The following is a 17,254-nucleotide window of genomic DNA, read 5'->3' on the forward strand; positions in this document are numbered from 1 at the left end:
ACAGCCTACCTGTTTATTTTTAAAACATTGCTAAGGTCAAAATCAAAACGGTAAAATTACCAAAATATTTCCAACTAATAATATTTCTCCCATTATCCAGCGTAACGGAGCAGTATCAAAAAGATTATTTTTTTAAACTACTTATCATTGGCAGACAAACATGTGGTCCACCTGACGGGAAGTAGACACCGCAAACTATTATAGATATTATAGATAGATAAGACAGTTAGCCAGCGCACCCAACCCAATAACATTTTGATACAAGGTACACATATTGCTATCTCTTTCTTTGGTAGGCCGACCTCTCTTTCTTAAGTATTGTGAAGTATGTACATAGGTACTTAGTAGGTATAACGTTAACTCTCCGTAAAGTACCTTTCCGCGCCCAAGAAGGAGAGATTGGGCTACACTGACAATGAAAGATATAGTGATACAAATACTTTGGATCAAAGTTCTTGAAGAAAATTTCTTGGGATTTCTGGCTCCACTTTTACCTATAGCTTTATGAATCTAGACGATCGCCAAGAGATGTAATGTGATTCGCTCACTTCATACCACATTGAAGAACGCCATGATGCAAAATGTTTTTAAAATTATAAGTTTACACTGTCCCCTTCTACACTAATAATATAAAATAATACCATGAGGGCAAAAAAGGCACTCTCTGTCAGACAACACAGTGTCTTTCTCTGAGAAATGTGTATAAAATACACAAGAAAAAATTTTTCTTCTTTTCATTGATGTTTTAAATACCTACGCATTTTCTTGTTTGTATGAGCGAAATTAAAGATTGTGTCTATAGTTTTCTTTGTCCATATTTGTATAGAAGTCGACAATATTTCTTGCGTCCCAACGTGGCGTATGGCGGCTCCCAAGCTTATGACAGAGGTAAACATATTATAATAAAAAATCTACCTACTGTAACTACCATAACGTAAAATGAGTTTTATTTTTAAGCTTTAGGAGCTCAGTTTTTGGGAGTTGGTAATGAAGCTGTCAATGTCAGTCAGGTCAGTCTCAGTCTAGCTTATGTCAAAACAAAATAAATCCCAAATATACCTACCTAGTTTTCTTCGCTGGTTACGCTATTACTTGTAGTAAATATAGGTATTTCATTTTGAGGCTTGATTTACAATCAAATATTATATGCACGTGTATCTTCATTGAGTGCTACTATAATGAGATTTTTTTGTTAACCTCAAACAGGTCCGGTAGCTTACGTGTTTACAAGATGCTTAGATCTGTCGTGAGATTGACTCCAACGTTTATAATCCCAATTTTCAAAAATCGCAACGAAAATGACTATGTCTCAAATTCTACACAACCTGTTGTTTCGAAGACAGGTTGGGAGCGAGTGAAAAAGATGTATTCTAGAGAGTATGTGACATGTAACTTTTTTAGTTTCATTTTAGACTACTCTGCTGTTGAGATTTCATTAATTTAAATTTTTTTAGTGAGTTTGAAGTAATCTCTGTGGAATTAAACAGTGTTGTACAAGCCTCATTAGCCGGGGCCTTTATAGGAGCATGTATGGGAGGTTTTGTTTCTTCCCGGCAAGCATATCTGTATTTTATTGAGAACAATCAAGCAACAATCTTTAAGTCAACAATGGAAGCAAAGGTAATTTTTTATTTATACTGCTTTTACTATCACTGTGTACTTTACTACTTAATGAGTTGTCTGGACTACATAATCGACTTATGAATCACACTATCACAAAATGGTAATTTAAATTAACCCCCCGCCCCCAACCTCACAAAAGTAGGTATGAAATATGGGAGTCTCTTAAAAACCTGTGCAATGCTTTTCAATGACATATTATTCCGGAGTATAAAAATTTTGCTGATATCTTTTGGAAAATAGTATTATCATAAGTATAATTAATTTTACATTTTTCCAGAAAAAACTACAGGATAAGGTTACAATAGGCTTTGCACATGGTGCTGTTCGTTGGGGATGGAGGCTGAGCCTTTTCACTGGAATGTTCAGGTGTGTATCACAATTATCTTCTATCTATTCACAATTATCTTCTGTTAACATGGACAGACTTACATTTTTTTTATTGATATATAATAGTCAGGTAGCTTTTTACAGTTGATGCCTCTACATCTGACAGTGCTGAAAGCCCTATGATCAATTCAATTCATAAAGTAACAGACTGTGATCAACTATTTACTAAATTAAAAAAAAATGTTTTATAAAACTGCATGTGTAAATTTACATTTTGCAAATGTGCACTTCCCAAAATTAGAACAGAATTATGTTGAAATTTTGGGAAGTGTACATTTGCTAAATGCACATTCCTCATCAGACCCAACTTACAATCCTTTTCCCACTTTATCACATACATTATTTACGGAACAAATTAATTTACAAATTTTCAGCTTAATAGCCACTACAATCTCGGTCTATAGGGATGATACATCTCTAACGCAATTTATTACGGCTGGAGCACTTACGGGGGGAATTTATAAGCTTCATTTAGGCACTGCTGCCACCTTCGTCGGAGCTGGTTTAGGTAACGATGATTTTATTAAAAATTATATTATACGTATTTGGTACTCTACTTACCACTTTATGAAGAGACTAGTGGCCCGTCCTGGCTTTGCACAGATAAAACGATATGTTACTCCTGGAGATTTTGTCTAGTTCTGTGCCAAATTATTAAAATTGGTCCAGTACTTTCATTAGAAACAAAAAAAGGAAAAATACAAATATTTTCTCTTCATTATATTAATATGAATATCCAAATGGTATACCATTTGTATATTAATTAGTATGAACAGACAATAACATAGTGTATTGACATTTTGGTTGGGTCTGGCCTAATGGAGATCATATCTGACTGTCATATGGAGGTCCCAGATTTGATCACTGGTCAGGTCAAAATGGAAAATGATGATTTTAAGATGATGAATGTGTAAATAAATGATAAATGTATAAGTTAAATACAACAGCTTTGGGGCTAAGTCAATTTGTGTGTTTGTCTCTATGTATTGATATATTTAATTTCTATATGTACATTTCAGGTGCAGCACTAAGTGCTGTGTTTGGAGGAGCTATCCTGGGAGTTCTATATCTATCTGGATTTTCAATGCAAGACATTAGGCAATCATTGTATAGAATAAAATTAGCAAGAGAAGACCAATACAATCAGGTTTTAGAAAATGCAGCTACAATAAAAAATGATGAACTGACAAAACACCATGATAAATTAGTACAAGAAAAAGGGCAGATAACGGTTGAAAATATTGAATAGATTGTGCACTGTATAATTGGATTGTTTATACACAATAGGTATTTCATCATAATCAGCCACAGCAAGACATATTTGTTGGCGCTTTAAATAACGCCAATTGAAGGTTTATTCATTATTATAACGTGGTATCAGTCAACATGTCTAGTTTAGACGTGTTGTGGACTTTCCACGTTTACGTGAAGGCACGTTATAGCTAGAAAAAAAAAACGTGCATGGAGAATTGTCGAGTATCTGTCATCCTCTTCTCATACTGTATCCATAAATACTTTAAATTATTTTTATAGAGAATAATGTAAATATGTAGTTTGTAGTTAAATATATAATTATAAATTATAAAAGTTTCTTTTTTAAAAAGCTTTATTATTGGCATTGCACGCTACATGAAAAAAATATTTTCATTGATACAATATAAAAATAGACGAAGTCGAATATTTACAAAATTTAACATTTTTGTGCATTCATTTTAGAAAACCTATTGTGGTTTAATTAATAGCGAAGATATTGCCTTGTCATAATACTATTTACCAATCTGACGATGATGCTAAATTATAAAAAGCAATAAAAATAGAATGGCCTAGTAGCCCATTCCGATCTTGTATAGCTCATACCGAAGCTGGTATATATAACTGTGCTTCGATAGCCATTTTTAGTTTCAATCACAATGTGATTGTTCAAATAAACAACTTAGTTATTATATTATGCATATTTGGCCAATTAAAAGCAAATTTTATTTTAAATAACCAAACGATTGTCACTGACGTATGTTCATAAATAATGAGAATAATTAAAATTGAACTAATATGTACGAAGAGTGGATGTACTCTCAATTTTCTATATCGTCATGGCAAGAGAAGTTTTAATTCATAAATTAACGATATAAGCAATAATTACTTTCAACACTTATATTGATAAGAATACCTTAGCAAGACGAAAAACGACGAATTATATTCAAAATTATTTAGCTAACACGTAAATTTCAAAGTTAAGGCTGCGCATTGCATACTAGCTCCAACACCACATTTTTATGAATTTCTTTTATTTTATAGCTAACACTAAATATGTACAAAGGATTTTATTAGATATTACCGGGATGAAATGTTTCTAATTTAGCCCGGTATATAAGGTACCTACATACCAAATTTCAAGCAAATCTGTCCAGTAGATTTCGAGTGATGCGCGTTTAGACAGACAGACAAAAATTTCCAAAACTATATTTTCGTCATGTATATCAGTAACTAAGTATATTCCATGAAGAATAAAAACAAAATCCAATGTACAAATTAGACCTTTCTTCAATGTATGTATTGATAATATAGTCAAGTCTTACTAATAAAGTCAAGTGTTTCTAATATTGTGCCCATCTAGTGTCGCATAATCTGCATGGATTGTTTTTCTGAAATAGATAAAAATGTATTGGTTGCTTTAGTGTGTGGATATGCATGCGCCCTCTTCGCTTCTAGTTGGTTTTTAAAGCATACATGAAAAAACATTAAAAATATATAACGTAACTTTTATATGTGTAAATTTGAATACATAATGGTTAAACGAGAATTATTATTTTGCTAATAATATAGTTGATTTATGATATCCATAGTGTTGATAATAAACAAGTGCTAGTAAAAATACTACATATCACTTTAGAAATACTGTCCATTAATGTTTGTCGATCTCATATCAGATTTTCACTTACTAAAGAATATTGTATTCCATAAAAAATATAAGTATGTTACTTGTTTATTGATACCAATTCTAAACACATTTATTTTTCGTTATTCATAAACCCGTCGAACAGTCTTATACATATGGACGTTTTAAAACTATACATATTTTTGTTTCTCAACTTTGATTATAATAAAAACTGTATTTTTTACGAATATTTCATGTTTATAACACGCGAATGAGCATGATAATACATTACATAATAGTGAATATACTGATACGTTTGACATAAATTATGTACTAATTTGGCGTATATTCAATATAGTTCATTTCTACTAAAACAATTAGTAATAACACAGTTTTCACAATTATAAGAATGTAGATTATACAGGTTTGAACAAATATTTGATTTTTTTTTCAACTATAAGTATTGTGTAAATTGTCTACGTGTTTAGACGTAAGAAAAAACTGACTTTACATACAAAGAGACGCTGTTCATTTCCCATAAAAATATGTCTATAGGTATACGATATAGCATACTCGCAAAAACTCGCGCTCCTTCATTTCTATTTGTTTTGTATTATTCAGATTTCTGTTGTCGAGATACTAACACCCCTATATATTAATGTAAACTTAGTCTATTGAGCTGATTGTGCTTTAGTGATTCTCTTAGCTCCGCGGTTGGGAGGGCCCTTGGGCTTCGCGAACGCGGGTCTGTGCAGATTTCTCTTGGGATGGATTTCGTCGTATAAGAATTCTTCAGTCAACTCCTTGCCGTCGTCAATTTCAAGCTGGAAATTTAAAGTATAGAATTTAATTTCATACTAAACAATATCAATATAATAACATGACAGACGTTGCATGTAGCTCCGCCCGCGGTAGCCTAGGTTTAACATCGGGTTATCAACTATATTTATTTCCAATTTTATCAAAATGAGCTTAACGGTTTAGCCGTGAAACTAATATGTATTAGTATGGAATTATGATAAAGATAATAAAATGAAAGTATTTATATTTTGTGTTGTACATAAGAGTATTATAAAACTGGCTGTTTATTTATTTATTTATTTTTTTAGGTATACCGATTTATACTTTTATCGTTTTATGGTTCCAATCGATGGAACTATAATAATAAAAATATAAATCGGCTTCTTTATGAGAAATTTCACCTAGTAACCATTCTAATTAAAATAAATATAAAAAAAAGAATAGGAACATACTCTTTTTGCAATTTCCAATCCCATTTTTTCTAAATTGTCTAAGAACTGTCCTTTACAGCTTGAGTACATCATCCTCTCCTTTATGCTGCACGAGTACCCAGGCATGGAATAGATGAATACTAGAAATAGAAAAAGGTAAGTAGATTTAGTATTTATGCAGCGACAGATGAATATAATTTGGAATTATGGGATTTTTCTATTAAAATAATAGCGACCCAGCCGGGCTTCCCACAAGATGGGAATAAATAATTTGCATCAAAACCTGTTGCGTGCGTTAATAGTAGATTAGTAGCCAAGGGCTGTAATCATGCATCAATTGCAGCCCGAGATAAATATCTCGGGCTGCAATTGATGCCTTACAGAACCTAGATGAACTAAGATGCCTTCGAACTATAGGCTAAATAACCTATAGTTCGAGGGTGCAATTGATGCTTACACCCGAGCTAACTACTCTGCTTTACATCTCGATTGTGAGGTAAGAAAAATACGTAATTATAAAAAAATCCCAAAAACAAAAAATATTTAAAGTAAAAGTTTTCTATTCCCGCCTTTTTTCATTAAAAAGAACCAAGTAAAGAACTTTTTAATTTTTTTAAAGAACGAAATTGAGCTTCCCCGTTCGATACCTATTTAAAATTGATAACTATTATATTTATACGACGAAGACAAGGCTGAATAGCGAAGCGACCTATTTGGTCATTGGGATGATGATGTATATTGCCAGTATAATGGTTAGATGTACGCGAACTTTTTGAAAGAGTGAAGTTTTTTTTTATTACTTACCGCCCTAGGGCTTTTCTAGCAACATTATTACCCTAGAGCGCTAATTGGTCACTTACAAGCCCTATTTGGGGGTAATAAGGACCTACTTACTGAACATGAAAGATGTAAAAGAACGCTTGGAAACTGAAAAGACGCGAAGGGCCACTTTGTTTTATACTACCTAGGTAGTATAAAATGAGATCTATACAAAGATAATTCGGCTTTGTTAAAATCTTGACAAATTGTTAACAAGCTTCAAAACACAAGAATATACTTCGTCAACGTTAAAAATTTCAAATAAATAACAGCGTTATGGTTCGTCAAGGTTTTCGGATTTCTTTGAAGAATTATTGATTATATTGGTTGGATTGGAATAATTATCAGACAGTATGTGACCTCTGTCACATACAGGGACAAAGGATCACCAAGGATAACACATATGATCTGTCATATCCTGCTTTAAGAAAAAAGTAAATCACACATAAGAACCACGGACAAGGACAAGCAGGAGGTGTCAGATCGGAATTGTTAAGGTCAATCGTGCCGTGCACGTAGGTGTGACTCACCGACAGAGTCCATGTGGTCCCCCTCGTGAGAGTGCGCGAAGATGTAGAGATGGTAGCGCGCCTGCTGGCCCGGCACCTGCCGCGGCAGCTCCGCCAGCGCTATCTGCCCCGCCTTCGACAAGTGGATCTTCTCTTCTTCCAGATCTACCATCGATGTAGTTACTATTACTTGATGTACTTTTGTTCAATAAGTAAATCAATAAATCCTTGTAAACAAGTTCCTGTATGAACGTGATAAACCCAAAAACACATTTTCCCATTCATGTGGGATGTTCAGTATGTTAACTCCTTCCATTTAACTCTGTCGCTTGCCATTTATATCAACACCCTCCTCTTTTCCCTTCTTTTATCTTTCGGCATGCAATACTTAATAGTAATTTCTTTGATGCGATACCATCTTTTCTTGAATTCTCTCTCTATTCCTCATACCTTGAATTTCCATTTCTAGCGACCTTTTAGTAACATCGTTTTCTGTCTCATAATATTGCCGTACCATCCTAACCTATAACTGTTTATAAACTAGGTATCGGACGGATTTTTACCCACGCCAAGGCGAACCACTAGTAAATAAATACATGAACTCATCTTGCTACTTTGTTGCCTAAAACAAAGTTTTAGAGAGATGTATAAGTAGTTGAAATGATACATACCTATTCTAAATTGTAAATAGTTGTAGGCACCTCTTTGGAGATCAATAATACCCTGTTCCGCTGCCTCTGTGATTGGGAAAGCTACTCCACCCATGGTTGATTGTCTAAAATTTAGTACATAAATTAGATCAGCATTTTTTACCATTATATATTTATTAAGATTATTTATTAGTGTAGTCCATCGAGACCTTAAATCTACTCGAGTCCTGAATTTTTCTTCTCATTCTTATTTTCGACGATGGCGATCATACAAGCGTAATGCTTGGATTTTTAGTTTAGTCCTTTGCTAGCAAAAATCTATTTCCTTTCAATTTTACTATTGAACAAACAATAATTTCCGTGGCATCAGTTTTTGAAAGGTTCCGTTTTATTAGTATTTTATTAGTATGCAATTTGGTATGCAGTAGTTAAAAAATCCCGTTTAAACATATGCTTCTTAGCGAAAATTAAAAAATCTATTTCAACAGTTTATGCCAGAAAGTGTGTGTAAAGAAACAATGTGGTCACAGTAGTCTAAAAGGAATTTATTGCTGGGAGTAATCGGTATTATAATGTACAGTACCTGGAGTCAGTGCTGTAGCGCGCGTGAGGGTCGGCGAGCTGCAGCTCCTGGAGCGCCTCCTCGCGGTGCGTGAGCGGCGCGGGCGCGCTGGCGCCGCTCTGGTGCGCCGCGTACCCGCACAGTGACACTTCTTCCTTTATATTTGTTTATTTATTTTACGCAATAAGTTACTATAACATAGGCTCATACAATATAATCAATAATTTTAAATCCTTACAAAACAAAGTCCTCTGCTGCATCTGACTGTTCGCGACAAACTCGATAACTTCTGCACAGATTTTCATTCGGTTTTCACCAATAGATATATTGTGATTCCTAGCTTGTTAGCAGGCTAACGAGTAATTATAATTACTCGTTAGCCTGCTAGCAATAAATATTTAATATAAATATTTATAAAACTTGCATATTTAGTGATATATATAAAAAAACTAAATATGCATGTATGCATTATTAGATAATAATGCATACATCTAGTTTTTTTTAAATATGGAAAATAGGATTCTGGCTATGAGAAGATGTTGGGGTGATATAAATTTTCAATAAGTATTTGAATTACAGGAATAAAACTACAATGTTAAAATGGTGCTGACATATTATGTAAACTTACTATGTGGTATTTGAGTTATGTTGACTCTTGGCTTGTCTAGATCATGATCTATAACTGACCTTGACAGTAGCATGCATTTCATCCTTAATATGAGCCGATCCAAACTCCTGCTTCAAGGTGGCTTTGGTCGAAGCATAGAGCATCTTCTGCCGCACCGGGGCGCTGTCTGGAGACCAGCTGAGAAGCAGCCACTCATGTCCCAACGAGTTTGTGGAGTCAAAACTGGAATATTTTATTTCATTTTAATTTTGAAAGCCTTTATTGCGGATATATGTACAAAAATAAAATTAATACTGTAATAAAATTAACACATCAGTTCATGTGTGAATTATTTTTCAGCATGTCCTTATGCTTCCTTTAGGCTTCCTCCAAATCTTTCCATGCTGTTCTGTCTCTTGCAAGTCTGACCCATAAGGTGCCAGCAACAGTGCATGCCTTTTTACATCACCTGCATGGCTTAGACTTTGTTTCAAATAATGTATTGTATTACAAACTAATTATTGTATTATTATTATCTCTCAAGAGTTTCATGGGCTGTAGCACGGCCTTTGAGGCTTGCATGGGGACATGGGTCCAACATGTAGAGGCCTTGTGAAATGCTTGATCTAAAATGGTGTGGGGCGCAATCTAAAGCATGCTCACAAGCACACCACAGAGATGTACTTGCGAACAATTTTTACAAAGTGCAGGACTATTGGAATATAATGTATACTACAACATATAGGGCTATTGGGTTGAATAGGCTTGTGTATGTGTATCCAGGTCTATGAGACAATATGTCGCCTGCCTGACCAATGTATAAACACGGATAAAATAAGCAGGCGGTGACTCGCCAGCTCTGTCAATGGGCCCCCGAAAAAGGATACAAAAATACAGCAGAGAGGGCAACACCAGTAGAGCGGCTGAGGGTGTCGAGAGGTGCGACTCCGGTTTCACCATCACGGGACTGCCCGAGAGCGGGTTTTCCCATTATTACGCCATAACATGCAATACATTTTAGTTCTATCTTTTCTGTTTTGCCAGCCAGGAATAACGTCTCCCACAATAATCCTTTGTATGTCATGTGTCGATTATATAATAATGCGAAGCTCGATGGTTTAGACATTTTTGGACAAAATTATAAAGAATTTCGTATATTTGTTAATCAACTATTTCCATAGTGCTTTGAAAATCTTCAAATCTTCAATTTATTGTTTAATGACCTTTATTACATCCATTGTTTTTGTTTTTTTTTCTTTTAACACAATACTGCTAAAGGCTTGATATTGTTTAAGAATTTGTTATATTAATTTGTTTTTTTTCTTCTTTTACCACTGTTAAAGGCTTAATAAGTTTTAAACATGCTGTGTACACTAATTTTGGACAATTACTAGGTTAATTTTATAAGCAACTTTGTTTTTCATAGTGCATTTTTGTAATTTGTCTGTATGTGTACCTAATAAATAAATAAAAAAAAATAAATACACTTCCACCCTAGAGGGAATGTTCTGTTCTTGCTACTCCACTCTGACCTGCCGGCTAAGGTGAGACAGATGCAGGGAAGTGTTACTGTGTGTATGTAGGTGCATGTGTGTGTGACAGCTCGCCACAAGCTGCCCTGTAGTGACTGATTGCACTGGAAATCCAGAGGGTGATGGGGTCATCACATCCCTACGCACTTATTATTATTATAGCTTTAATTCCATTTCTGGTCTCCAAGGGTAAAAGCCTCCTCAAACTTTTTCCACCTCTCCCTATCTGTAACCATGCTCATCCAACTTTGTGATTATTATTTCTGTGATATCATCGGCCCATCTGTTTCTCTGCCTTACAAACCAATATGTACAGTCAATAGCCTTATCAAGTTATCAAAAATATGGGTGAAATGGTCCTAGTATGGGAGGACTGATCCCATCTGGTGTTGACACAGGTTTCCCCAAAAAGTAATATTATCCAAAACATTGCACACTTGCCGCTATTGCTTTGTTTAGTCCCATGCAGACTAAACTTTTAACTTTTGTATTTGAAGTAAAAAATTTTTACCGAAATAGAATGTAGCAAGGCTGGTCTTCAACAATAAGCGATGGTACATATTTTTCAAAATCCTGTTCCCAGGAACCCTTGACGGCATGGTATTTAGACAGGACTAGTTGTTCTGAAATCATTACAATAATAAATTAGTCTAGGGAAGTAACTCATGGTGTTTCATGTTTTAGAACTACGGAAAAGAAAACATTGAGGGACATAGAAAAAAATTGAAGAGATAGGGCTTTAGCTCTACAATGATAACAGTTTCAATTTATAGATAGTTACTGTAACTATGTATAGAAATAATATGAATATTTTATAAATGACAATGCTACATACTAAAATTGTTAAATTTTAAGGAATTTTATTTTCTTACCATTTTCTATGCTGATTTTTAAAAATCTTATTTTTCCATCTCTGCATTTACCAAAATACTTCTTGACCTCTGCGTTTGCTGTAAGAAAGTAAGAGATTAATTTTTCTGTGAATGCAAACCAGGTTTTCTCATTTGTAATAAGTAGATTAGTAGCAAATCATGCATGATAACAGATAGGTAGGGCAGGTTTCGTAGAGACAACTGAAGTGTTTCAGTTTACCTTGTATGCCAGTTTGGTGAGACATTTTTGGTAACTACAAATGATGCACTAAACGATAATAGTTCAAATTACCTATTCGCTATTCAATTAATGATCAAAATAATTTAATATTGATAGATCTATCACCATATTCTCAACTAGTCACCAATTTGACTTTCTGTCTGTTCATGCCCATATCCAATTGACTGAACTCCGCTGTCAGTGTCATTTTACTGTCACTGTCTAAAAATGTCAATGCCAAAATCAAATTTTGTAACAGACTAAACAACACTGAACTGTGTTTCAATATTGATATTATAACATTATATTCCGTGTCAATCTCAATCTTGACGTTAGCAAAATCGTCGTTTTGGCAAACGATGGAGCCATCATGAAACTTAAAAAAAAAAATTATGGCGTTATTACACTATCGCGTCGTGTTTTAGTAGTGGTGGGTCGCAAAACAGTTGAGAACCATTATAAGTTAGAAAAAAATACAGATTTTTCTTTCACACTGTAGTTCGCTCGCGCCGCGCGCTGCTATGTTGGAAGCAAACCAGTTTGGTATTCCTACTACTTTTGCAGTTATGATTAAACTAGTTAGATCGTTGAGCATAACGCCCACGACTATGTCTGTATAGGTATGACTATGTATGTAAAGGTGTGTGGAAGGCTGCCACTGGCAGCGTTTACTCTCCGTGGGAATGCTGTTGTTGTCTATAAGCTACTAAGACTACCACGACAACTCAAACTTTCGTAAGAATTTACAATTTCGATGTACCTAATTAAATATACTATTCGGCCACTTACCTAACAATGTAACCAATTACTAGGTAGCTATTAAGCCAAGATTTTCTTTTTCTCATCTTTTCATATAATAATAAAATTTCAAACGTGCACTAGATTTGCATGTTTGCAAATTCTTGAAATACCTACAGGCCTAAGTATGAACAAAAGCTTTGCTTTCTAATTTACATACCTACATACAGACATTTATAGGTTATCTAGGTTGTGGTTTTCTTACTGTAAACTAACGACTAGGTAAATGAAGCCATGGCAATGGAAGTTGGTTCATTGGAGTCCTTTGAAGCTAATGCAGGTTAGCAGTCAGACGGTGCCGGTATAAACTAGGTAGGTACCTACTTACAAAGCATTCGTATGCTTTTAGCTGAAGCTTAAATCTTTGATCTGACTCCGGGTTAATTTAAAAGGGGGTTTTCGATGTTAGTGAACACAGTAATGAACTCTTGTACATATGTACTGGCTTGATTCGTGATAAATTTAATAATAATTGGTAGGTATACCCAAGGTTTATCCTAGCCAAAATAATAGACAGACATTTGACTACTTACTTACTCAGGGTAGAGATTTGATTAACACTTTCGACGGTGATGTATAAGATAGTGAGGAAACCCACACACTGGTTGACAGTTTAAGTTCGTTGTACCTATATGCTTGTCGCTCGCTGACGGTAGGTATTCGTAATAGTCATGTAAGATGCCTTTAAGTACCTTGAATAAAATCTGACGTCAGCGTTAGTAATAACACACTAAAGAAAAAAGGAGCCTAACACAAAATCAAAACATCTACCTAAGTACGTTATTTTCGATGAAAGCTGATAAATTAAGTCATTTGTTTTGGTGAGCAAGTTAATGCAACATTCATTGTATATCAGACGCAGACGCCATTAAATACTTCTGGGCAATTAAGGCGGGTGTAACTCATCCGGCGACCGGTTAACCGGATCCGCTTCCCGTGCCGGTGCCGGCGCCGCGTTTACCCAAACAATGCGTGTGCAGTCAAATTTACGTGCCCCTCATTTATTAATTAACACTGAACTTGTTAAACAACGACGTTGGACTATAAATTTTATAGTACCTACTAGCGGTTCGTCCCGGCTTCGTTCGGCTACAAACATAAATTATACACCGAAATCTTCCTCAGGAATTAAGGAACGGACAGACAGACGCGATAAGTACTCTTATTGAAAATTGTATAGTATAATATTTAGGTGTAATCATTTTTATGTATATATTAACAATATACAGAAAAACCAACACAAGAACAACAACGAATTATTTAGCTACTAATTTTGTTCTTGAACGATCAAGAATTTGACCAAGATATTCAGGTTGTTATTTTAAAATTATAAAGCAAATATACAAATCTTTGCTACAAATCATACATACATGACAAAATAAGCTGGACACACACTAATTTCACCCGGATATCAACAACGTAACGCCGAGTGCATGCTAGTGGCGGTCTAATGGCTTCCATTACGCTAGCCACCTGCGCTAATGGTACAGAAATATTTAATTGATGAGCGCTGCACAGATTTCCCGCCATTTTTCATCAATTCTACGTATTTACACATAGTTTTGTTTCTCTGTTGGTATTTTCTTAATAATAAATGCATGAAAATGCAAACAGTAGTGCAGTACTTAATATTTGCGTTACGTACATTAAAATCCCCATATTTGAATTTAAATCATAAAATAATTTTAAAATAATGTATGTACTTCATAGCAATTAATTGTATTGTTCACTGAAAAATCTGTGCTGAAAAATCATCGCATATCAATTAAATATTGTCTGCACCATTAGTACAGGTGGCCAGTATAATGGATGCCATTAGCGATGCCGGCAGTGTGCATGCGGCCTTACGTTGCGTCGATATCGAAACTAAAATTACATACAACTTTTCTCTCCCTCTCTCATCCGAGCGTTTTCCCGATTTCTTTCGCTTTCATTGAGTGTCGAAGCCCAGGATCCGCTTTCCTGCCTTTTCTTTTTTCAAAAATTGCCAAAGAAATAAAGTAAGTAGTTGTTATGTCACAGTATGTCAAGAAAGAGAAGTAAAATTGACGAACAAATTTCTTTTTTGCTATTGTAAATATCACATAGAACGATCAAGATTGGTTGATAAACACCCAGTGTTGCCTGCCAACAGGAGACAGCGCCCTTATTTAATATCTTCACATTCTTGACAGACCAGAAATTCCATGTTACGTTCTCTCAATCCTCCTGTTATCTTCTGATGTAATGGAAATATATTTTGGGGAACCGTATTGTTTGCAAATACGTTACCTATTTAATGGGTCGGTCCAACTTGATATCCTAGAGTAAGCCACCTGCAAATTGAAACAACTCGGTAATACTCGGATTCATATCGACTGGATTTCATGGAGTTTGTGTAGATCTCTGGTGCATGGTTTACATAATGCGAGTTAGCGTGCGAGATGATGACGCCGACTTGATGTGTACCTAAGTGGCACGTCTGGCACTAGTACAAGTCAGACATACTAGATTTTTCATCTTCATGCATCGATGAGCGTAAGGAGATGCAAATGAAACCAGTGTCGAGATGATACTGACTGTATATTTTGGATTAAACAGTTTTATATATATATCTTATCCTACACTACACCTCCCATCAAAAATAATAAAAAAAAGTATACATTAAGTACAATTTTTTTTTGTTTTTCTTAATACATTATTTGATAACAAACAAACATATATTTATTGATAACGATCCGATTACGTTATAAACATGTAGATTAAATATGATTACAAATAATCATGAAGTCACATTAGAAGTAAACAGCACATAAACATTTTAATGTAATATACCTATAAGCTATATGTATATGAAAAAATAAGTTGAACAGATTAAGTTCTTCATACAAAAATTATATATGGTAATAATAATTTTTTTTTTTTTTTATAAAGTGGATAACATAATTCATATTTTTGGTTTTGTTCGATTTTTGTGGACAATGTCCTCTTTTCCATTCTTAAGTATTCTTACATTAGTTCCTAGATCTTCTAATACTAGGTATGGTCCTAAATAAATACATTGCATTTTATCTCCAGTAGGATTTTTCAACCATAATTCAGTACCTTTCTCGTAAGTTAGAGAGTTGACATTCCTATCATACCTCTCCTTCCTTTTTAATTTACTTGAATACAAATTATGTTTAGCATCTCTTTGCGCTATCTGTAATCTATATTTCAACTGCAATGGATAGCTGTCGACATTATATAAAGGATCTACGGAGTCACCGCTCAAATTACCGGGAATATTGCAAGTTTTACCAAATACTAATTCATGAGGAGAGTATTTTGTTTCGGAATGAACAGTATTATTGTAAGAAAAACACCAATACGGCAACCATTCACTCCAAGTATTAGTGTTGTTTTCACAATTTATACGTAAATACGCACCCATGTGTTTATGTGAGTTCTCCAGCGCTCCTAAGCTCTCGTGATGATAGGCAGTCGCAGTCAGCTGTTTTATTTTTAATAATTCACATACCTGCTTCATTGTGCTACATATAAACTGCGTTCCTCTGTCTGTTCCAATCTCTCTCGGAACCCCATAACGAAGTATGAAATTTTCTACAAAAGACCTTGACACACTGACCGCGTCTTTTGCGCGTAGCGGGTACGCTTCTACGAACTTAGTTAGCTCACATTGTAATGTGAGAACATAACAATAACCGTGCGCATCCTTAGGTAGTGGACCAACTATATCTAGATATATTTTATCGAACGCACTGATTGCTGTGCTTGTTATTTCCATTGGTTGTTTAATAGAAATTGAATATTTGTTTTTTTGACATTGTTGACATTTAGATACAAACTCCTGCACATCTTTTTCAATATTAGGCCAATAATAATACTTTTTAATATTATTAATCATTCTCCTAATGCCCGCGTGGCCACTCGTGGGCAATAAATGAAAATCATTAATAATAACACGTCTATCGTCTATATTGTTTATCTTTTGTATACCTTTCACTACACAAATACGCGGGACCGACCACGATTTATTTTTATTTATTTCTTGTATTATGCTAGCAATAAATTCTTTATTATTATCATTTTTTATTATGCATATCTCTTTTATTTTTTCTCTTTTACACAATCTATCCAAATCTCTCATCATTTCGCTTCGCGTACATGACGATCGAGGTTTCGGATTTAAATAAATGATAGCTTTACACGGTATGTAAATAAAATAATTCGTATAAAACATTATTATATTTTGTCTCTTTAACCTACTTAACGTGTCGACAGTTACAAGTGAGAGCTCAGTAAAGTTGTTCGGTTTTTTAATGATTTCCACAACTCTCGGTTGATCAGGCCTCGAGCTAGTGGGAATATTAAAATCCGAGTCATTACTATCCTGAGAATGCTTACTAGTGTCTTGTAGTTTTTTCGCTTGTGCTCTCGTTAACACATTAATTTCACTCATTTCTTTCAAATCATCCAAACTTAACTCAATCCGGGATAATGCATCCGCAGCTGCATTATTACTACCTTTTAAATACTCTACTTTAAAATTATACTCTTCTAATTGCAATCGAAATTTTATTAAACGA

At 34.4% G+C, this 17,254-nt stretch overlaps 2 protein-coding genes across 3 annotated transcripts; one reads left to right on the plus strand and one right to left on the minus strand.

The window, feature by feature from the left end:
• Positions 1-992: 992 nt before the first annotated feature.
• Positions 993-3,597, plus strand: 140up (upstream of RpII140). Of its 2 annotated transcripts, XM_053746547.1 has the most exons (6): positions 993-1,107; positions 1,207-1,377; positions 1,455-1,620; positions 1,901-1,989; positions 2,385-2,518; positions 3,030-3,597. In XM_053746547.1, the coding sequence occupies exons 2-6, from the start codon at positions 1,232-1,234 to the stop codon at positions 3,257-3,259; spliced, it is 765 nt and encodes a 254-aa protein (XP_053602522.1). In that variant the 5' UTR covers positions 993-1,107; positions 1,207-1,231; the 3' UTR covers positions 3,260-3,597. The 2 variants fall into 2 exon arrangements, with proteins under 2 accessions (XP_053602522.1, XP_053602523.1); XM_053746548.2 differs by having other exon boundaries at positions 1,023-1,377.
• A 1-nt stretch (position 3,598) lies between these two features.
• twf (twinfilin) lies at positions 3,599-12,052 on the minus strand. Its single transcript, XM_053746546.1, has 9 exons — positions 11,889-12,052; positions 11,669-11,746; positions 11,308-11,419; positions 9,345-9,507; positions 8,679-8,812; positions 8,117-8,220; positions 7,467-7,610; positions 6,139-6,257; positions 3,599-5,709 (listed from the first exon to the last, which is right to left on the minus strand). Exons 1-9 carry the CDS (start codon positions 11,911-11,913, stop codon positions 5,557-5,559), a joined length of 1,032 nt encoding a protein of 343 aa, XP_053602521.1. The 5' UTR covers positions 11,914-12,052; the 3' UTR covers positions 3,599-5,556.
• Between the last annotated feature and the right edge of the window lie 5,202 nt (positions 12,053-17,254).

The sequence above is a fragment of the Plodia interpunctella genome, chromosome 6, assembly GCF_027563975.2.
Source record: "Plodia interpunctella isolate USDA-ARS_2022_Savannah chromosome 6, ilPloInte3.2, whole genome shotgun sequence".
NCBI lineage: Eukaryota > Metazoa > Arthropoda > Insecta > Lepidoptera > Pyralidae > Plodia > Plodia interpunctella.